This window comes from Zootermopsis nevadensis, unplaced genomic scaffold, assembly GCF_977971745.1.
Source record: "Zootermopsis nevadensis isolate Lab colony 2312 unplaced genomic scaffold, Znev_1.0 Znev_ptg000013l, whole genome shotgun sequence".
In the NCBI taxonomy this organism is placed as follows: Eukaryota; Metazoa; Arthropoda; class Insecta; order Blattodea; family Termopsidae; genus Zootermopsis; species Zootermopsis nevadensis.
The window spans coordinates 8659699-8683338 of record NW_028259145.1 but is presented as its reverse complement, the minus strand read 5'-3'; the positions used below and the strand labels follow the sequence as shown (position 1 = coordinate 8683338).

Sequence of the window (23640 nt, the reverse complement as noted above, 5' to 3'; positions counted from 1 at the left end):
TTTATGACGCCCGTTGCCAGTTCCTCTCATTTACCGATTAATCATCTGCGCTAAGGTAACACGTCTAGACATAGTGGTGTGCACTCTGGCCACCAAAAGTTTGCGATTGTATACTTCGACTATGGAATTAAAATTAAGACGTAGCAGCAGTGCTATATTCTTCCGCCAGAGCTGGGCCTTGATATATCACGCTCAGCTCAGACCAGGATAATTAAATCGCGGTGCTACCTCAGAATCTCAGTAGCAAAACCAGCGCAGAATAAATGAATTTCTGGGAATAATTTGTGAAGTCTGTGAATCTTATCAGCCTGCTAACTGCTACAAATCAAATTTGTAATTTGCTTACAGAGGCTATCAGTAGCTTAGACTATGCAGTGGACGTCTGTCACAAATTAAGCGTATTATATTTAAAATTCTATATTTAGGCCCTATAAAGAGTGCACAACTACCGTCGTAAAATGTTACTTCAAAACATCACTAGGAATCTTTCTCCCTTTGTCCGTTTCTCTCTCTCTCTTTTTTAATCCATCCTTTGCCTTTTTCCACACGTTGATATGTGAACGTGACTGTACTTCATTATACTATTTTTGTAATGGCTGTCTACAGTGGAACAATGAACTGGCTGCTAGTCGGTTAATGTACAGCATGCATTACGATAATGCTATGTTTCCATAATAAGGGCTTGAACGAAGAGCAGCATAAGAGACTTTAATAGGTTCAGCAGGTTGCAAAACGAAAACTTTAAAGACATTGAACATCCAAAATGTTTCTTTCGGAACAGGTAGTTGATACATCACATCCAAAAATAAGACAGCTACCAGTTCGTTGGACACTTCTAGTTTTATATAATCTTGGTTTTACGCAGAAGAATAAAAATATTTTGTTGTTATGCCTTATTTAATTTTACTGCTAGAAATTTTGTAAAATGACTGTTTTGTAGTTTATTTATAACGATTTTCTGAAATAGTGTATGTCTGGTTATCTTCAAGTATGTTAAGTACAGAGGTGTGTATTTTATGTGAAACTATTAAATTATGTTAATTAATTTAATAGTTAATCACATTTATCAGTTAACATAAGTAATAATGCAGGACTATTAAGAATACTGGATACTGGGAACGACCCGTTCTTCAAGTGCCTGAGCACTGCGGGTCCCAACTTTTCATTGGCTTGATCTATAGACATTCGGTAGGACACCTTGGACGAAGGATCGGCCCGTCGCAAGGCCCCTACCTGAACACAGGACAGCACAACACAGAAAAACGCGGACAAACATCCACGGCTTGAGTGGGATTCGAACCCACGGACCCAGTGACCAAGCGGTACAAGGCCCACGCCTAAGACCGCGCGGCCACTGCGAACCCCTTATTAAGAATACCATTTACAATTTTAAGATTAAGGTCAGAAGGTCGCTGGCTGTTGTGAACTCGGTAATGAACGTCCATGTTCCATAAAATGCATAGAATTCCTTTAACAGCTGAGAGACTTCTCACGTATTGCTGTTCAATGGAATTATTTTGTTAGTTGTTCTGTACGTGCCTCTTTAAGTACATTATACTTGCTTACGTTCTGTCGAACCATACGAAGAATTCCAACACACCCAACTAATACAATTACTTCTTTCCAATGCAGCTGAGAACCACCGAAGACATATTTAAAGAGCTTGGCTACATTGGCAATGACATCTGTTGTTAAATTCGGCACTCTATGCAATAAATTACGAAGAAGCAGCGCTGTCGAGTAGACAGGTCTGTGTGGACAACATGGCTGCCGTTACGCAACGTGTTTCTGAAGATACGGAAGTTGTTGAAGGCCGAGTTGGGGTTCTTGTAGCTGCGGGAAACGAGGTGATAATCAGTGAAGTTCCGCAGAACTGGAACTATTCCAGCCGTCGTCCGAAAATAACAGCGAGTCAAGTAAATGCCCTAAGATAATGAAGAGAGCAACTACATTTAGCTGATTAAATTTTGGGTTACAAGTAAGATTACTCTATCTCGGCAGAACTGTGTATAAAAATGTTTAGTGTTGTTGAGATTCATGAAAGAGATTAACTTTTTAAAATAATTTGGTGCAATAGTTATTTATTTATTTCGTTAACTAGTTATTTATTTTGCAGTCTGCAGCTGCTGAAACCCAACAGAGTAAAATTATGTTTTAAGTCTTATAATATTTCACAATTCCATTCCATATGACCTATATACCACATACCGTACTATAAACAATTTTTGATGCGAAAACAGGATCGTATAATAATATAATACATTTTAAAAATTTTCTGCTTTTGTACATGTCCCAAAATGTTGTAAACACAATTAAAATACATGAAAAAAAGGTTTTTAATAAAATAAATAATTACATACGTCAGCAATGGTGCTTAGTGAATTAGCGAACAAACTGCAACATGATCACAACACACGGATATCGATAAGAAGATTAATATTCCATATTATAATTTTTACACATAATTTTGGGACAGCCTTATATAAACCTATATGAATCACTGGCAGGCTGCTGTGAAACAGCATTGCTTCGCTTGAAAATACTAGCAGTTTCGTCCCTATTTCAAACATGACATACAACGGAAAGTGCTCCATAGTAAATGTCATTTACTATCGCCGCGGTAATAATAGTACACCTGCTATTCCTACACCCTCACAGTAAAGAAAGTCAATGTTTGCAAGGGGTTCAGTCTTGAAAAATCTCTTTAGAAATACCATAGGAACGGAAAAAGTACACGAAATTTCGAGTTAGGAAGTTATGAATCCATATAAGACTGCTTTATTGATACAAGTAGAAAGAAAAAAACCCCGGATGTAGCCGAAATAGCACCGACCCATCAGATAATTAAGCATTAATGGAAAAAATAATTTTAATAATTATAATGAAAGTAAAATAAGATAAATAGGCATGATAGTGTAGTGAATGCAGTAAGTTCATTTCTGGAACCTTTCGTAATTACGTAATTTTAATTGATATTTATTTCGAGGACAGAGCTCAAACCATATGGATTTAATTAAAAATAAAAGATATAAAATTTCAGATGATTCTAAAACAAAATTTATTACTGTACGATAAATCTGACATCTTGATGGATAAGACCTCGCAAGTCGCCAGAAACCCGACGAGACTAGATCATGCGGTTAGCAACTCGTCAAACTCTGAGACCATGGTGATTTATCTCTACACAATGTTATATGAACGCCATACAAGACAGTCCTTGACAAAATGACTTTCTCTCAGCTGATCAAGAAAACCTGCGTCTCCTATGGAAGCGGAGGTTTATTACGTTATTACACCGCGAATCCAGCGAGAGGATTTTTCTTTCTCAGGACAGGATTTAACAACATGTCAGTGTGGAGGCGACAATGATCGTTTGAGTTTCATAAAATGTAGATAATTTCTTGACCACCTGAGATATGGAAAGACCAAAAATGCCAATATTTATAAATGGGCCTTGTTCTATGGGGTACTTAAACGTATAATTTAGTGAAATTTCAACTTCTCACTGTGGCGATTATAAAATTGCCTGTCACTTGGGTTTTTGCCCCGTGAATTTTTACAGAAATTAACCGATCATTCCCAACGAATAATTTATATACAAAAAAAAAAAACACAAAAGGACCTTCAAGTGTTTTGAGATTGCAAGATGTGTTTTACCTCTGAGCTTGCCTAAAACTTTTCAATCAGACTAGCCGGTTTTCTAGATCCGATATACGTACCAACAAAAGAGTAAATATATTCTTCTGTTCTTTAAGATACACAACACAAATGTGTGTCTGAGTAGCATAGCAACCACACGGCATGTAACCAGGAACACGATGACCGTCATGTAAAGAGAATATTTCAGTACCAGAATTGAAGTAAACAGTCATTAGATAATGGCAAAGTTACATATTAGGGATTAGCGAGTCGGTCGGTTTTGAAAATGTCGGTTGCTAGTATTAAGTTGGTACCGCCCGCTGGAACACGGGGAATTCCACAAAGAGGTTTATCAATTAAGATACACGAACCGACTCTCCGGTAGTACCAAGCCCAACCACAAGAGTTAATTAAGACGAAATATCGCTGCCTGCCTATAAACTGTATTAGTAGTCTGCAGTAGCTGGTAGCAGAGAAAATGCGCGAAGCGTTCTTTGGGGACGCTAGAAGAAGGCATAATTTAGACAGAGAATGGAGCATTATGTCTGAATGTAATTTCAGTAACCTATCCGAAAATGAAATGCACCACGAACATTACAAGCAATTGACTTACGGCATGATTGTAGGAATACTGTGATGGACATTGCCCATTGTATGAGATGTTGACATATACGACGTTTCGGAAGTTGACACTTCTCCCGTCGTCACATGTTTGATGGTCATAATATTGACAATTTTTGTATAATTAGTGAATGAATAAGGAATTGATCGTATAATAGGTTGGTACGTACCCCATTAAACCACCGTGGCGTCCAAAAATTGGGTGCATTTGGACTAAATCTATACCTACATTACACTTAGATTGTAGGGAGAGCAGTACGTTTACGCTTGGTTGACTGATGGCCTGTTAATTTCTGACTCTTTCATTTTTTAATAATTATGTTTCCATCTTTGTGTCCGGTTTTTACCTTAATCCATTGTATTCTGTACCTAGTAGAAATGTGGGGCTAGAAGTAATTTTAAAAGAAAAAACTAAGTATTTGTTAGTATCCCGTGAGCAGACAGGCGGGAAAAATCATATTACGGTGGTTAATAAATCATTTTAAAGTGTGACAAATGTAACTTATTTTGGGAGCAGCAATAACAAATCAAAATAATATTCATGAGGAAATTAAGAGGAGACTAAATTGCGGACTTGCTACTTCTCACTTCAAAATATTTTGCCTTCCCATCTGATTTCTAAGAACCTGAATATTAAAGTATACAAAACGATAATTCTGCCTGTTGTTTTGTATGGGTGAGAAACATGGTCTCTCACGCTGAGAGAGGAACACAGATTGCAGGTGTTTGAGAATAGGGTGTTGAGGAGGACAATTGGGCCTAGGAGAGAAGAGGATGGGGAATGGAGATGGCTGCATAATGATGAGCTTAAAAATCTGTACTACTCCCCCAGTATTGTGAGGGTGATTAAGTCGAGAAGAATGAGATGGGCTGGGCATGTAGCGCGTATGGATGGGGTAAGAGGTGTGCACCGGGTATTGGTCGGGAAACCTGAAGGAGAGAGACCGCTGGGGGGATCTTGAGGATAATGTCATTAGGGATCTATGGGAGTTAGGAGTCGAAGGAGACTGGATTTTGTTGGCCCAGGACAGGGACAGGTGAAGGGCTTTGGTTAATTCGGTAATGAACCTTCAGGTTCCGAAAGCCATTTAGTTAGTTAGTCTACTGTTTTCTATAATCCTTATCCTTCGGGTGTTCTGCTAGTTTAGAGTTTGGTATTTCTGTAACTTTCTGTTGTGCTTATGTTCCGTGATATTGTCTCAAGTGGTCATCTTGTCTCGTATATATTTATTCCCATACCCGCATAAGATTAAACATATTTAATTCTTTGTTTCCTCTATTTAATTTTTGGTTTAGTCTTTGTGAGTATGCCCCATAGCGTAGCTGGTGATCTGAATGTTGTTCGTACTCCGTATAGTTTTCTAGGTCCTAAGATTTTTTCAATATAACCCGGCCTTACGGTGCTAGCACGATCTAAAATAGCAGCAGCTCGTGGATTAAAAATACGACGGAATAAATCACAAATCATACAAAAATAATGAAACGAAACTGAAAGAATTTATTCATCAGAAAATTCTGGGCCTTGCCGGTGGCCCATTGGTTCGTGTACGTCTTTTGCATTTAACGTGCACGGGTTGAATTTTCACTGTTGTCACTAATAACACAATAAATGTCAGTATAATGACAACCACTCACCTAATTACGGAAGTAGAGTCAACTCCCAATACGTCATCAACATCAAACATACGTCAGACAGTAGACAGCATCAAACATGGTGTTTCTTGTAGGATTTGAGGTTTTCACGGCGGTGAGTCTGAAGACTGCTGTCTTCTGGGTTGTTGCGCCGTGTAGTCTGGTAGATATCGCCCTGATGACGGAGGCAGTATGACCTCTGAAATGTTGGTGGAAACCACCCAGTCTACACGGCGCGACAACCCAGAAGACAGAAATCTTCATAATGTTTCTTTATGAATCACAAAATATATTTCACGATTCTGTAGCTTCAGATGAAGTTGCACAAGTAATTTAGGGAAAAGAATCTGAATTGTTTAACACACTGCTGCCTTCCAAAACCATTAAGATTTATTACCGGGTCGTTTTAAAAGTAAATTGAGTACACCAGTCATTGATTTTAAAAGCATGTAACTCCCGGTTTATCGCATGGGTAGTCTGGCTTACTGAGAAATGAATATTCATACTTCCCTCCATTAATTTCAAGTCTTTTTCCATTTCAAGTCGTCGTCCTTCCTCGCGGTTGAGTGTTCATAAATTATGACGGTATGCGACTTCAGTCATGCCAACTGTGAATTGCCGCATTTCTCTCCACTCTATTCACTTCATGAAATTGACAAGGACTGAATAAAATTTCAATATAAATCTTCTGGTGTAAAAAACTGGGTTTGTGAAATAACACATTTCAAGATATTTAATGCTCTAAACTTTCTAAGGAAGTTGTGATTCCGCCAGACTGATGCAGATTGGGTTGCGAGTTTCTACTAATCTGTTTATAAAATATGTTTAGGCTTTTAGGTCTAAGACCTTATTAAAATTTAGCTCATTTTGTGTATTTTCTGAAATTAATATTTGGGCTTAAGAGGGATGTAGTAACAGGAGACGGAGACAATTTCATAATTATTATCTTCATAATTAATAAAACATTAATATGATAACCAAGGAAATATAGATTGGTGGAACATGTAGCACGAATGGGAGAAATGCGTAAGCGCGCTCTTAATTTTCTCCATATAGCCTACTTTCCGTAACATCTGTATTAGGAAAGAAACGTTTATGCATATGTAGAACACAATTTTCTCTGGTCTCAGTGCCACACCTAATAATTTCAACCCTCTAAACCTGAAGGTGTATTGAATAGTGTTTAAGAAATCAGTATGTACCGCAAAGAAAATAAAACTTTACCATTAAATAAATGAAACAAACAAAGCTGTTTAAGAAAATAATCCCTGTTGACGCTGAAAATCAAAAGAAACAGATACATAAAAATGGAGGCTTACTGACTATTAAAGCCGGTGGGCTAGTATTAGTTTTAAAATTCACGCCATCAGTAATAACATCGTCAGCTTGGGGTGTATAATGTTTCAGTTCTGAGAGGCATGTAGAATTTGTTAGGATGTGATAAAAATTAACATCAGTTTCGATCAAAATAAATAAATAGCCACGGTGGTCTAGCGGTTTTGAACGCTGGATTTGTAATCCTGGGGTCTCGGGTTCGATTCCCGGCGGTGCTTGAATTTATAATTTGTGTTGGGCAAGGCCGTGGTCTAGGCAACACGGAGTTTTCCTCCGGGGCTTCCCCGGTTTCTCCGTGGCATCCCAACAATTACTCCATTCACACACAGAAGAAGGCAATGGCAAACCACTTCTGGATCATCTGCCAAGAACGTATATGAACAGGTCCCAGTCCGAGAAAAGGATGGAAGGATCCTGTTCATATGAACCTGTCGTCAGACAGAACACTAAATAAATAAAATATAAAATCACGTACACAAACCTACAGTTGCTATGATACAATGCCTCCAACATGCCAAAAGTCCAGAATGAAACATTTTTTAATCTTTAACAATGTCAAATGTACCAACGGAGACAGCGTTTAACATTATTATGCAACAGCCCTTAAACAATTTAAATTATGAGTATGGATTCTATGTCGAATGATTACATATCTCGATGTTTCGCAACTAAATGGCGTCCATGCGAGCAAAAACTAAACTAATCAGGATGGACCTATATTATTAATTCTTAACGTTGAGAAATGTTCTGGCTTTCATTGGACACTCTGACTAGATTCATGAGTAGTATAGAGTGCATGGCACACGTTATTCATATTAAAAGTGCCCGGGTAAAATCAAACGCAAAATGTCTATAGCTGTGGAAAAGTTTCTTTTGCCTGTGCCAAGATAGGCAGTGTTAGAACACACCACGCGTGGTGTTAGTAACGCTGGGGAACGCAGAGCGAATAATGATTGAGTGACGTAGGTCAAGCGACTGGGTGCGAACGTTCATTAAAATGATTCATTAGACTGCATACACAAACTGCCCTGTCCTACACTCTGATTACTAGAGGTTCTTTTTTGTGATAAATTCCCACGAATCTCATGTTACATGGATGTGCACAGAGAACGTTGCTTTCAATACTTCTGTACGTTTCATGCAATGAAAACGCATTATTCCCTGAGTGTTTATGTAGTTCTCCGATAAAACAAGAAAGCAAATCATACACGTTCCTCGGGTGTTATATAAAGGTGTTTCTAATCTTCTCTTTTGCTATACATTTAGTCGAATATGTGAATAATTCTTTGAGACTATCAGACTCCAGATTAATAATTTGATGATTCTGAGTCTATTTTCTTCTCGGTTCATATTTAAAAATAATTAAGAATAAAATATCTAGAGCTTTTCATACTTTATTTCGGTGTCAATCTTGATTCCTTACGCTAAGGGATGAGCATAGATTGGTGGTGTTTTAGACAGCTGAGGCAAACGTACACCTACGATGGAAGGAAATTAAACAAAAATTTGTGACGATACTATTTATAATGGAACTGAAAGAATTAGGAAGTGGGCCATGGCCTGTAATCATGTAACTCAGGATAGAGTTGTGTAGACGATTATTGTGATTCATGTAATAAAGCACACTCTCAGAAGCTATTTCTTTAAGATCAACTTAGGAGACGTTTCCTACTATGTCCACGTAATGAAGTTGTCTGTTCCCTTCAGTTTTCCATGTACATAATGTATGAAGTTCTCATTTGTTGTCTACCTCATCCTCCACGATTTGACAAGCTCAATAACGTTTGTTGATAGAAACAATTACGAAGCTTAATTTATATCTTAACTGCGTCATGTTTGTGTTTAATCAATATAATAGTTTATTCACCGTCTGTACACAAACTTAAAATGTTGTTAAAATTACTTAAGAATACATAAAATTACAACATTTTTTTATAATTATATCTTGATACATTTCACATTTGACGACATGTTTCGGTGTATTTTACCATCATCAGGTCAATCAATTTAAAACTGTTTTAAATTGATTGACCTGATGATGGTAAAATACACCGAAACATGTCGTCAAATGTGAAATGTATCAAGATATAATTATAAAAAAATGTTGTAATTTTATGTATTCTTAAGTAATTTTAACAACATTTTAAGTTTGTGTACAGACGGTGAATAAACTATTAAATTACGAAGCTATTCGTCAGAAATTTCCTACTCTCTCCACGTTCTTTCCCAATTCTACGACAAAATATTCGCTTCAGAAGGGCTGTAGTTGTTGAGTTGTTGCTATTATTATTATATCATTATCATAATTTAAAAATATTTTTGTTATAATTTTTACTAATTTATTCTCCATAATTTATAATATTTCTCAAGATAATTATTCGTTGCTTCTGTTGACAGTGTTCAAAAAATGATCAGGCTGTTATTAACATTACTGTACGATAAGTTTGAACATGACATGTGATACATTACTAATTCAAGGATGGTTATGCTTACTGTTCTAATTAATAATCCCAAACTCAGAATAATTTACTGTAATAAATACAAATTGTTATGTGATAGGATGTACCATGTTCTCGCTGAGCTGTATTAAATTATGTGTTAACTGAGATATATGATGACTGGTCACGCGGGTCTGATGCCATCTATCGCAACACAGGTTAGATTTACATATAATTGGACTATCCAGCGGTAAGGCATCTCGTTGCTACAGCAAGTATCTGTTAGTCTCATTAACAGATATGCAGTATGTTCTTAAATATCTAAGTCTCATTTGTGCCAGGTCTGCGATTATAAATGTTTGTGTAACTTCGGTTTTTGGAGATAGACCGCGACGAATCCTAAATAGTTATCCAACGTTCTGGCAGATAATGCAGCTACCATTTTCAGGATCAAGATAGATCGAAATTCACGGTGCAGAAAAGCTAGGAGTATTGTACAGTTGATTTGGGGCCGTGCGATAATGGGGAAGTATTAAAGTTGTTATGTGGCCTTGACGCACAAAGTTTGGTTAAGGCTATTATAAAGATATACACGTCATTGCGCATTAATTCAGCGTTCTCAACGCTAATTAAATCCCGAACTCGTCCCAGGTATTAATTACTTATGCAGGTACTGGATACTGGGAACGACCCGTTCTTTAGTGCCTGAGCATCTGCGGGTCCAAAACTTTCCTTGGCTTTGAACTATCAGACAGTTGGTAGGACGCCTTGGACGAGAGCTCGGCCCGTCGCAAGGCCTCTACCTGAACACAGGACAGCACAACACAGAGAAACGCGGACAAACATCCATGGCTTGAGTGGGATTCGAACCCTCGGTCCCAGCGACCAAGCGGCACAAGGCCCACGCCTCAGACCACGCGGCCACTGCGGACCCCTAAGAATGCGGTAAGAATTTTAAAGCTCCTAATTTCCATATAAACTTTATCCTTAAATATTAAGAAATCTGTGAATGCGAATATTACAACCTGGCTAAAAATTTATTCACTGAAATATAAGACAATACAAGTTATTTGTTTCATACCCCAGTCAAAACGTTTTCTTTCAAGTATCTGCTGCATTGTTATTTCACATTGTAAATATAATTACTGTACCATAATTGTGTATTTCTTCAAAGATTTATTATCTTACATCATTGGATGACTCTGTATTAAGTGACGCTATTGTTACTCTCACCTCGTAAGTTTCTTTTCTATCATGTTGGTATTAATGATTGTGGAAACATAGGGTGACCTCAAATATTTTATCGACCATACTATATTTAATCAAAATACGTCCTGCGGTTCTCGAACTGAATCATGTAATCAGGCAGACAGACATATTTAACCCAATATGCGTTCATTTGGTGCATGTCGTCTAAAAAAACAAATTGTTGTTGCTACTGTTTCTTGGCTCTACAACCCAGTTGTTGGTTTTTTCCGCCTCCTTTTCGGAGAAATTCGAAATTTAACTAAATTCGCAAAAAACGAGTTATATGAAAAATCAGTTCTTGTCTCATAGAAAAGACAACACACCTTTTAATACTACATTTGATTAATAGCGTTCACCGTTTACTGTGAAACTAGTACGAAACCCGGTGCTTTATTAAAATTCAAAGTTTCTGATTACCAAAATAGTTTAGAAATGTATATAATGAATTAGACATATTCTCTCGAAACATTTCTTGAATTATTGAGAAATGTTCATAAGTTGTTCTGGAATAGATGTGACATAAGTTTTAATTAAATACTTGCAAGTGTATCTATTTCACACTTTGCATATTTCCTTTCTTTAATCTTGCATGTGATTAGTGTATGATTAAACTGATAAAAGGTGATTAAAGCAATAAATAAATTTAACCTTCGAGATTTTCCATGAATTATAAAACTAGACCAGAAAAAAAGCTTCTGTTAGACTCCGTCTAACACTTGAAAAGTCCCTTTTATATAAAACAGAGAGTCGAATGATCTTGAAATTAAAACAAAATACATTTCTCGTTCATGTGTGGAAATGACATAAATAAATTTGGACTTCAAATTGTTATACAGTAGAACTAATTAAAATTACATTGCAGTCGTCTTTCACGTCTTGAAAACGAGAAGCATTTACGTGACCTACACGCATTTCCCATTAATCTGCTATATAGTCAATCGATTACTTAATACACTCAATTCTAAAGGGTTCTGACGATGGTGGATTACACTAAAAATTATTCGCTCTCTGGACTTTTTCCATCGTCATTGTTAAATATAATAATCCAATTTTTGTTTTATCATATTCTTACTATCATCTGCTGACAACACCTGTACCCAGGTATATATGTTGGGAGAGTTGGATAATATATGTTATCCAGTGATGAATACTAGCTCTATCTGACTGACTCAACTAAGTAGATGCTCTCATCTGAAGACGGAAACAAAGCCAGTTTCCGAAACGTCGTGGTTTCTTTATTTTAAACAAGGACGCTGGAAAAGTCCAGATACTGAATGATTTTAAGTGTACGTAACATATTATTTTACTTTTACGTTTATTGGCATGCGTTCTTACCCACCATTGAGCACGTGCACTGTGATGGTAGCGTATTCTGTCGGAGAGATGGAACATGTGTAGTTGCCACTGTCCGTCTTGTTCACGCGTGCCACTGATAAAGAACTATTAGCTCCCTCCTCCATTAGGTCTGTCTTCACACTGAAACGAAATATAAATAAATAATTAAAATACAGTAATACTTTAACATAACTAAATATCAGGTTTACCAAGCAAACTCTTCCCATCACCTTTCTCAACTAAAACAAATCAGTCGATCACCCGTCCAAAACTCAACCAGTCCCTTACTCGAGAGATCAATACCTTTCTGACTAGAATACTAATCCTTAGTAAGACAGTGCATATGTTTTCTAACCCGAAGCATACCAGATAAATTATTTAGAAATGATACCACCGTTTATTGTGTTGCCTTCATATAGACACATTTTATTGTCATTTTATAATTCATCATTGAAGTTACGCGTTGAAAATACTAAAGTAGACACAATAAGTTGCCAACAATTTTATGAAGAGCTGCTCAGAAATGTACTGACTGTGTGTGTGTAGATGTGATGTTTTTCCATGTAATGTCCTGTCGTTAGCTGTAATTATTTTGAGAGACTGTTGATCATTGTGCACTAGGAAATGACATTTTTCATTATCTAATGAAAGTATAAAAAGTAGCTTTGTATTTTATTTAATGGAATCAGTGTTGACACTTTTTATAGAAGACTATCTTGAAAATAAACAGGAACCGTGAGGTCAGAGAACCTCAGAAATTAACTCTAGAGACGTAAATGAATGAATTCACCAGACTCTCACTAAGATGAAAGAAATGCGTCTTCAAATATTCTTTGTGTTAAGATGGCACTACCAAGTGGCTCTACATCATTCACCTTTATTTCCTCCTCCGCACAAAAACTTCAATTATTTCGGACCCTTCACGATGCTCTCCAATTAAGAATATTAAGAATGAAAGGGAGCATCTTGAAAAATTCTCTTATTACTTAGTGCAAGTCTGTTTCAAAGTCGCAGAGGACGGAACTCGTCAGTCGAATATGCCGCTGAATCAAGACGCCCGCACGTCGTCACCATCATCATCAGCCGTTACGTATTAGGCCCTCTCCAATATTTCAATTCCGAAATCAATCTAGAACTATGAATCCTTACAGACATGTTGTAGGACTCCTTGGACGAGTAACGTTCCAACATAATTCGAACTATTCTTTTGCATTCTAAATATCTTAAAGCAGAAAGACTGAAATGAACTCTGCCATATTTTGTAACCAATATTTATATTTTTGCTTTTGTAATTCAATGCAATCACTTACATATTATAAGCTGAGATAATGACATTTATTTGGCCTGTGAAATGTCGCTAGTAGAATAATAAGTTTGGCAATGTGCATAATGTATATAAATAACGCCTTTATTTAATTGGTATCTATGAATCTTACGTTAAAATGTGAAGGCTGTTATGCTAAAATGGATATTGTATGGGTGTTGTGTGCTTAAATTGTAAAGGTACAAGCCACCAATGATATAGTCTTTCAACTGAAACAACAGACGATTTCCTACATGTTTGCAGTAATAGACATTATATTAGCTACATTACCAGTTATTTCAACTGCCTTTTGTTGGAATAAACTGCATTAAAATTTATTATTACACATCCTTACACTTACATGAAGTTTCTTAAGCTTCTTCGTAGGCATACATCCTTAATTAATATCATAAACGTAATTGACCTTTAAGGGATAATGTGTATTGGCGTGTGTGGTTGAAAACTATCTCAGGGTTCCGGTCACGTGATGGGCACTTAATTTACAGAGCAGGTTGAACGGCTGTCCGTTACTCAAGATGCAGTCTTTCATGAAATTATTTGTTAATCCATCACCCAAATTTCACAACAATTGTTTTTAACTTCTCATTTTTTTTACTATAATTCACAGTAACAATAAGGTTGTGAAGTTGTTACTGATGAATTGGGATTTAAATGTGAGAACAAAGACTTTAATAACTTTATGTGATTGGGTCTGGGAGGGATTCGTTTAAGATGCAGACTATAGCCCAGAGAAAGACAGAAGAAAACGAGTTTCGTTATTTTTTGTTCTAGGGATTAGACCAACATGAAGGAAGTCAAAACTTTACAATTAATCTTAAAGTTGATTTGTTTAGCTTTTTAAATTAGCGTTTTGTCATGTTTAGAGGAAAGGAGTAAATGTTTTTTTAACTTAACTTTTTTAATAAGACAGGAAAGTGCTACTCAGCACCGCAATTCTGCACGCTTTCAGCGATCCCAGCGACAGCTAAGGAAAGGTAAACGTATTCCTATAGCAGCTGTCCGGAAAATGAGTTACAGTCTTGCAGAGACAAGGATGTAAAAAAGAGAGAAGATGGCGGTGAAGCGAGGAGCGTGTAATAGACAAAAATGAAACATGACTAAAGAAATACTTTGTAATGAAAACGAAGTTTTTAATCATGTTTCAGTGAACCATAGTCTATTAAATTCTTGCGTTCAGTTACTTCTCTCAAGAAAGGAAGGAACACTACTGAGACATTGAACTACATAAAGGTATCATATATTTCCTTGCTATTTTTCATTGAAATATTAATACAATAAAACCGAAATATCACTACAATAAAATCACTCTGCCTCATTCCGTGTTCGGATTCTTACAAATGTTTTCAGTCAGACAGCCAAATAGTCATTTTGAATTATTAACATCTAATACGTACATAATATTACAGGCCAAAGTCTAAGCTGCAATTCCTACCAGAAACATTTCATATTTTACGTTTATCTGTTGAAAGACATACGTGTGGTATAAAGTCAATCCATGTTTGTTTTTTTGTAAACAAGAATGTTAAACGCTCCATTTTAAGAAGCAGTGGGAGCGCAGTCAAGAGGGTAAACGTAAAATACGGCTTAACTATTCAGAATAAACTGTGATTAGGGCAACTGTTATTTTTAATACTAAACGTTTCAGAGGTAATGGAAGTTATTTTTGTGTAAGGAAAGTGGAAGAGGCTTTTGAAGAACTATTAAAATGGTGATCTAATAAAGAAGAATAATGGTGACAAGCAGTGATATCGCAAAATTAATGTATCTGTTCAATAAAATGTGATTACAAAACTATTTATCAGAAGGGCATCTATTCTGGGAAAGAACAATCTTAAGGATCCTATATTGAGGTCGAGGGCCGAAGTCCCATGGGTCGTGGCGATGACTGCGCTTGAAGCTTCTACCTCTCTGCCTACTGTAGAATTCTCCTCAGCAAACCTGCGGTCTGTGTCAGCAGAGCCCAAACGCCTGTAAGTAGCGAAGTCTGTAACTACCACCATTACTCTGGACAGATTGCCAGAGAAGAGTGCAGAGATGTCCGCTAAGAGTAGAAGCGTAACTAACACCTCGAGATAGACATGGACGAGGGTCGATCCATTGCCGCGGTAACTGTCGTTGTCCAGCGCATGTGCCCAAGGCACAGCTTCTTATAGATGCAAAAACAAATACGAACAATTATATGTCGTAGCCGAAAATGTTAATATAGGCTGTCTGCTGAACATGTCCAACTACTATACACGTAAAAAATTAGGCCTATTACCATCATAAAAATTAACGTTTCATAAATTTTTATTAAAATATGTAAATATCGTAATATGTATGGTTTATTTCATTTTTATTACGCTTTTATTTCATGAACCGTATGATTATAATTATTTGTGTGTAAAATCAACTAAATTTATCCAACGCTGACTTATTTAACGCATTATTCGACGAATCTAACCCCGCGTTCGAAAATGGTAAACTCTTGTATTTTACTCACAATTTAAGTAATCGTATTTCTCCTTCACTAATGTGTATGTGAGCCAATAATGACGTTTAAATCAGTGACTGACGTTCACTAAAATTGACATGGATATCATGCCACGTAAGGTACCACATCTACATGCGAATTCCTCAGACCACTTAATATGGGGTCCTCAGATTTCGTAAGAAAATATAAAATATGCAGTAATTGTTTGCAAAGTTACAGCCCATTTGTAGACTCTGAAAAAGTTTTGTGGCAGCAAGGCAATGCCTGTATTAACGTGTCCCTCTGATGACGATAATTTATGAACACAACATGTACTATATTTTAATATATCGTGTATATGAATACAATTTATTATAATTCGAGTACTATAATTTTAGTTACTTTACTGTGAAATATTTTTCAAATAATAATTTAACACAAACGAATTTCCCTCATATTAAACACCGCAAAAGTACTAAGCCTATCACCCTAAGCTATATCTGGTTGTGGAATATCTGCATAATTGGTGCAGTTCAAGTTGCTGTGCCTCGCTAGACTACGGTACATGAGATTTTTCAGTACAGAATGTGTTACATTGCCTTACTTCTCTCGTCATGTTTTCATTGGTGGAATAGCAGTTCCAGAACCTGCTACTGCAATATGAGGTAATATGAGAGAATTTGCTTTAATGTACGCCTAGGGGCCGTTTAGATTTCTTCTTCCTACAAACGTCGAATGGGGTTTCTTTCCTCTTGCAATTAACACAAGAATTTGTTTTTATTCCTTAGATAACTGTTAGCTTACTTTTTATTTTAAGAAGAAAGATTATCATGTCTGCGTGTCCATATCTTCGAGAGTTTTTGAAGTAATGAAAATTTTATTAATATCCTGCCATTAAATGTCAGCTTCAATTTTTTTAAAATCATGTAATTGACTACATGCAACACGACGTTTATTCAGAAGTGATAGTAGCTTAGTCGATAAATTGCCAACATGTTATTAAAAAAGCAAATAAATGCCGTGTTTACAAGTGCTTATTCTCAGGTCAATAAGTTCAGCCCACAAAGAAACATATTTCTCTAAAACACATTTGAAAAATATCGTATTCTCTGAACACACGTTTCCGAATTAGAATTTGTGCACTTTTGATATCCCTGTTCATTCTACATACATCGCCCAACTCATCGTTCTTTGTTCAAAAATATAAATCCACATACGTAAAATTTATTCGGTTCCGCTTCAGTTTATTTATCATAAATCAGCAAATTCGATATACGTAATTTGTATAGTCGAAATTATAACTGATTTGTTGTTAAGTTATCTCAGAATTCGGGTTACCGACATAATCGTTGAAGATGGCTGTCTTCTGGATTGTTACTCCATATAGTTTGGTAAAAGTTTTCCGACGATTTAGAGGCACCTGTTACCTCCATCATCAGGCCCTGTATACAGCCATCTTCAGACTGGCCGTGAAATCGACGTAATCGTTTACTGGAACTGGTTGTGTGCCTGTTTCGTTGCGCAAGTTGGCATACGAGGTGCGATCGGAAAGTTTCAAGACGGCGAACCGGATGTAGAACGAGCTTCTGCCGCTAGGGGGTGCGGCCTACATTCATAGTGAATCAGTGTGCCAGCCGGCATTATCGAATTAGCATTTGTTTCTTAGTTACGGGCGTTTTGGTAGTGCATTACACCGACCCTCCTGCGATTTCGGAATGGCGGATTTTCATGAACAAATCAAATTTTGCCAAAGACTCGCCAAAACGGCTACGGAAACCTATGAAATGCTAAAGCAAACATTTGGGGGAGTCCGCAATGAGTCGTGCACAAACTATTGTGTGGCATTCACGTTTTAAAAATGGCCGAACCTCTGTCGATGATGTCGAGCGTTCTGGACGACCATCTTCGAGCACAACGCCCGAAAATGTTACGAAGATTCGGCAGGAAATTCACGAAGATCGACGTCGTACCATCAACGACTTGTGCGACATTGTTGGGATAGGCTATGGGACCTGTCAGCTGATTCTAAAGGAAGAACTCCACATGCGACGCATCGCAGCCAAGTTTGTGCCAAGGCTCCTGTCTGAGGACCAGAAGCAGAATCGACTTCTCGTTTGTCAGGAGCTCAAAGATCTTGCAAGAATCGACCCCAACTTCCTTTCTAAGCTCCGTGTGACTTCTTCCTCTTCCCAAAGATGAAAATTCAGCTAAAGGGAAGGAGATTTGAGACGATAGAAGAGATTCAGGCAGAATCGCAGATGGTGCTTGACAGGCTGACAAAGAAAGATTTCCAGGGATGCTTCCAGGCTTGGCAGCGGCGCTGGGAACGTTGTGTTCACTCCCAGGGGAACTACTTCGAGGGTGATGGATGAATTTAATACCTGAGATAAGTGTACGGGTTTTTATAGGCGCAGTCTAGAAACTTTCCGATCGCACCTCGTATTTGTGTGTAAAATCAACTAAATTTATCCAACGCTGACTTATTTAACGCATTATTCGACGAATCTAACCCCGCGTTCAAAAATGGTAAACTCTTGTATTTTACTCATAATTTAAGTAATCGTATTTCTCCTTCACTAATGTGGATGTGAGCCGCTAATGACGTTTAAATCAGTGACTAACGTTCACTAAAATTGACATGGATATCATCATAGGCGCAGTCCGAAAACTTTCCGATCGCATCTCGTAGAACGTGTTTAGTCTGTTTTGCACTATCGTAGTTATCTCTTTCTTTGTTCCAGGACCAACTCCATAGTCCATGACATCATAAGATTTCACTTACGTTAACTCTGAGTCCCGAGGTTATTTCAATCCACTGAAGGGACAGAACAAAGCAGAACAGAACTCACACCTCAGAATTTCTCCCGAATCAATATTATTTACTTATGAGGCGAATTTAATCTTTCTCGTCCGCGTGGTATGTGGATATCTTCTACTGGTGTGATTATTTTAACGTTTTTGGCAAGCATTTTAAAGTTCCTGAAATGTTTTTCTTGTAAATTTGAAGTTTCTCCAGATTCATTTCTATCGCTTTCGTAAACATTACAGACACTGACTTTGAGAATAGAAACCATATTCACAGTGCCTGTGGAAATAATTTTCATATAAAATTATGCTTGAATTACAAACAGAGCTCCATCAGAAGTGACGTATTATTGAAGCCCTAGGAACAGTAGCAATAACTCTGTATTATTCAAAACGGAATGCTTTGGTAGAACTAAGTGAGGTTCAGACTAAGTAACGCACTCCGTTTTTACGCAACGTTCATTATTATTGTTCTTGTTCTTGTTTTTGTAAGATATGAAGTTTTCTCTTTGCTACTTTTGTATTCCAGCTGGTCCTTTCTAAAATCTCTCTCACAGTATGTTTGACGACTTCGCATCATTGGCCTGCAACGTGTTCTTACAGCATTACTCGTGCGCATCTAGTAATCCCATACAGCAGATCAATTGGTGTGAAGCTGATAGTTACTTAGTTGTCAAGAAATTACCCGTGTTTTAAGGCTTGCTTATTAGTGTAGTTACAGCAGATCGCCATGCACACTTTTCTGAGTCAGCTGAATCCAGAGCAAATATTAACATAAAATTTAATTTTAGTTTAGTCTCGTAATTACATTGACACATAAGTCTCCCAAGAGCCAATATTCTTGCTACATGTCCTACCTATGAAATGCCCCCTGCCTTAACCTCTTTAATAATGTTTCATATAAGAATGTTTCATTCATTAGTTTGTAAGAATTACGTCCTGTTATTTTCCCGCTCTTAGCCCAAAATAGTGTCCATAACTTGGTATTTAAACCTGCAGTAGTTTTATAGTGATCAAAAAAATCATCTTCACCACAAATGAAACAATCTGTTTCCTATACACACCAACCAAATCCACAAAACAAACCGATTTGTGGCAGCCTTTTAATTTTCTTTTCCACCACTGTCGGAGTTACATCAGCTTTTTTTAGGTATATTACAGTCAGAGGTTTAAATATGCTAGGTTAATTTAATTCTCGAAAAGACATTGACAGAAATAATGCTATACCCAATTAATATGCCTCATGATTCTAGTCGGTAATCACACAGATGAAAGAATCACTTAATAATTTAGATCCATCTGACTTGATGAAATGTGATACAAAATATAAGTTATTAAAGAAATCCATTAGCTTTGGCTAGAGCTGCAGCCTGTAGCCTGCACGAACCGTATATTGATTTCAACACTCTGTTCGCGCCAACACACCGGATAGAGTCCGAACACCCTGCTGTTACACGGCAGGCAACTTTAGCCTGCAAAAATACCACAAGCTTTAACGCTTTCCAATAAGATATCAGCACTGCAGCACTCGTGCCTCTACAGTGTGAACCCTAATGCTTCAAAGAGCGTATTTTACTAAATCCTAGATAATTTAACGGCATCCAATAGACTATTCGAGTCGTTATTATTAGACGATGGTACGAAAAGCAAAAGCTCATACCACTTTTGGTTCGGATACACAGGAAACGGCCACTTGATAAATAAATAATGTTTAATACAATTATATTAAAACGATCAAAGTTAAATGATGTTAGACTCTGAGGATGGTATTTAAATGTAAGAAAGTAAAGCCACCCCGCTATGTGCCATATAATTATGTAAAAAACGCTAGAACTTACAATTTGTATCATTATGTGTGGCATCGGGAAAGTTAAGGGCTTAAAACTTGTATTTAAACCTGTTGATGGGGCTGAAACGTTAGTTCAAGATAATGGACTCTGATCTGAGTGTGTAAAAGTGACGGCAGGAATGGACCTAACACCGGCAAGCTACACTACAGACCTATAAGCTTTAAATAAACTTTTATTTCCATAACAACATATATAAAGTTACATACTATTCCAGACAAACAACACAAATATTATAACGTTATGCTAATCTGTTCTGAGCAGAGTTTCTGTACTCGAATTTATTACTTAAAGTGAGACAGCTCAGACGCTTGACAACTGAGTCACGTATGGAATCTCAGCAGTCACAGAAGCTAATACACTTTTTACTGCACTAAAGTGTAATTGTTCGGTTAACTACATTCAACGTTGCGTCACGAGTCCTGAATACGAATAAGGAACATGTCCCCTTTAAGGCTGCTTACTCATTGGTTAGCCTAATAGGGGGATTCGTCTGCACAGAACAGAACAGAGCTCCATTCAGTGCTCGTGGGACTTAACATGTCATGTATATAGCTCTAGCATAATCTCATGTTAAGTTCTTGCACTGGATTCTTGAACAATATTTTTGTAGCATTGCACATGCCCCAAAATATTAAATATATGTCGTATTTCTCTCGTTATGTATGCAAGATATATAATGTGTGTGGGTATGATTCCTGGGTAACTTAACAGCACTGATTCAAATGTGTTATTTAGGTAGCTTTCCAATGGAAACAGACCAACAGATTTAGCGTTGAATTATTTTAGGTGTTACAAATATGATGACGCTTTGTGTTTCTGAGGTAAAATTCTAGAAGTGGTGTTTCTACATCAGTGGATATATACACGTACTTTTTGTGAGATGTGACGTTTTCACAGCGATGAAGATGTTGTTGTTGTTGTTGGTTTTGGCGCCGTGTAGAATCGCAAGTAGATGCCAGCGTTTTGAAAAACTCTCTTCATCTTCATGGCCTCGAAAATAAAGACAGTATGTTTTATTTTTTCAACGTTGGAATCTACTTGCGATTCTACACAGCTCCATAACCCACAGGAACATCATCACTGTTATTTATTTCTTTAAAGTTTCTGGTGTACCATCCTTTAAGACTACAGAATTTGAAGGAAAGTATCAGTTATTCATATGCCATCTTGTTCGGTGTTCTTTACGGCAAGTCGGTCAACCGTTTTACAGGCGGTCCGTGACTTTCGGTTCGTTTTCTTATTCAGATATATTAAACCCTTAATTCTTTTATCTGCTAACGTAAATTTTGTATGTTTAGATTCTCAATCAGTCCTTTATTCAGTTAAAAGTTTTAATAGTACTTAACTTAATTATCTTCTACATTAAGCTCTTTCTTAATTACACTACGTGGAAAAGGATACATTTTTACATTATAAACTTAGGATTTATACGATGATCATTTGTAGATTGCCTTTCCTTGCACTATGACCTGGAGAGCGGGTAGTGCCATTCAGTTACAAACTTCTGTTTTCGCCGTTTCATTCAGTACTTTGTATCTGGTAATTGGCAAGAGACCGTATAAGGTATAATATATAAAATGATCAATGTCCAACGCTGTTCCATCTCCATACAACGTTATACATTAATGCGTATGTGATGTTTGTTATTTACAGGGCTGCCACTATATGCCTCTTTGGAAATACAGATATGTAATACAGAAGAGCGGTGATGTCAATTTCACTTGTCTTTTGGAAACTGAAGGGGCATGCAATAATTAGCACGAAATAATTAGGCGTTTGTTTCTTCCAGCGTACAAACATACAAATATATACGCATTATAAATAACTATCTTCATAATACAGTCTTCAATGATGTCCATGGAAATTCTAAATCTACTATACGTCCTATTCTAGCAGGAGTCCTCAAAGGTAGCCTGTTAAGTTCTGTATTATTTAATATTTACTTACACGATGTACCATATATAGAATATGATAAAAATGTAACCGTATCAATGTTACTGGTCATTCAGGCCGCGTAAACGTAGTGGTGAAAACACTAAACAATGTTATCAAAACGTTTGAGTATTGGTTTGAAAAATGGAGGATTAAAATGAATGCTGATAAATGTTCAATCACATTACTCTCTAAACGACTCTCCCACGTCCGAAACGATGTACCCCCCTACTTAAGATTTTTGATATTAATATTGTCTGGTTAAATGGGGTCAAATATCTTATCGTCATACTTGATCGGAAAATCACCTACACTTAGCAAATAAATATAGCAGTGAGCAAAGCCAACCACAGAGACTCTGACAATTCTACTCTATCCTAAACAAGTTCTTCACTATCGACATTAACCTTTCATTAAGAATCCAAGAAACCCTCATAAAAATTAATAACGCACGCAGGCACCGGCCTAAGTAATGCGGTAAATCGCACCTCAGTAAACTCCAAGTTTTTCAGAATAAGTTACTGAGAATTATTACCAAACTTTCATGAGAAACGCCAATCAAAATGCTACTTGAACAAACTGGCATGGAGAAGACAAAACGCCATGTCAGGAAACTAGAACGTAAATTATATTTCAAAAACAATTCAGTGAGAATCCTTATATCAGGCAATTAGTTTAGTATGAAATTATGTTTGATAAACATAAAAACCGCGGGCCGTACTATTCAACCAATCCCTTGTACGGCAGTGTGTTCTCATGTACTATACCATTAACACACAATCAAATAAATTAAAATCTCGTTTGGGTAAAATATTCCTCATTCTAACCGCCTGTTCATCGGATCCACTCCCTAGGCAGCATTTAAGGCCACACACACGACTGAAGTTGATTATGGAAATATTATTATATTGTATTGCATTGTTACATACAATGCACTAAAACATACCAATAGAGCCCATGACGCTTAAGTTACTGAAACGTAGGGGGCTGCTACTTCTTTTGTCTGGCGGGAACCTGACTAGTATTCAG

The 23640-nt window shown here is 36.9% G+C and overlaps 1 protein-coding gene across 13 annotated transcripts in view; it reads right to left on the bottom strand.

The window, feature by feature from the left end:
- The window catches only part of dpr20 (defective proboscis extension response 20), a 524337-nt gene that overhangs the window by 8000 nt on the left and 492697 nt on the right, over positions 1-23640 (bottom strand). For 11 of the 13 annotated variants that reach the window (XM_087348564.1, XM_087348566.1, XM_087348575.1 and 8 more), the window contains one exon: positions 12249-12389. In XM_087348564.1, the coding sequence (XP_087204690.1) occupies positions 12249-12389 (141 nt within the window). The remainder of the gene's footprint in view (positions 1-12248; positions 12390-23640) is intronic. The other 2 variants (XM_087348576.1, XM_087348577.1) reach the window with 1 other exon arrangement.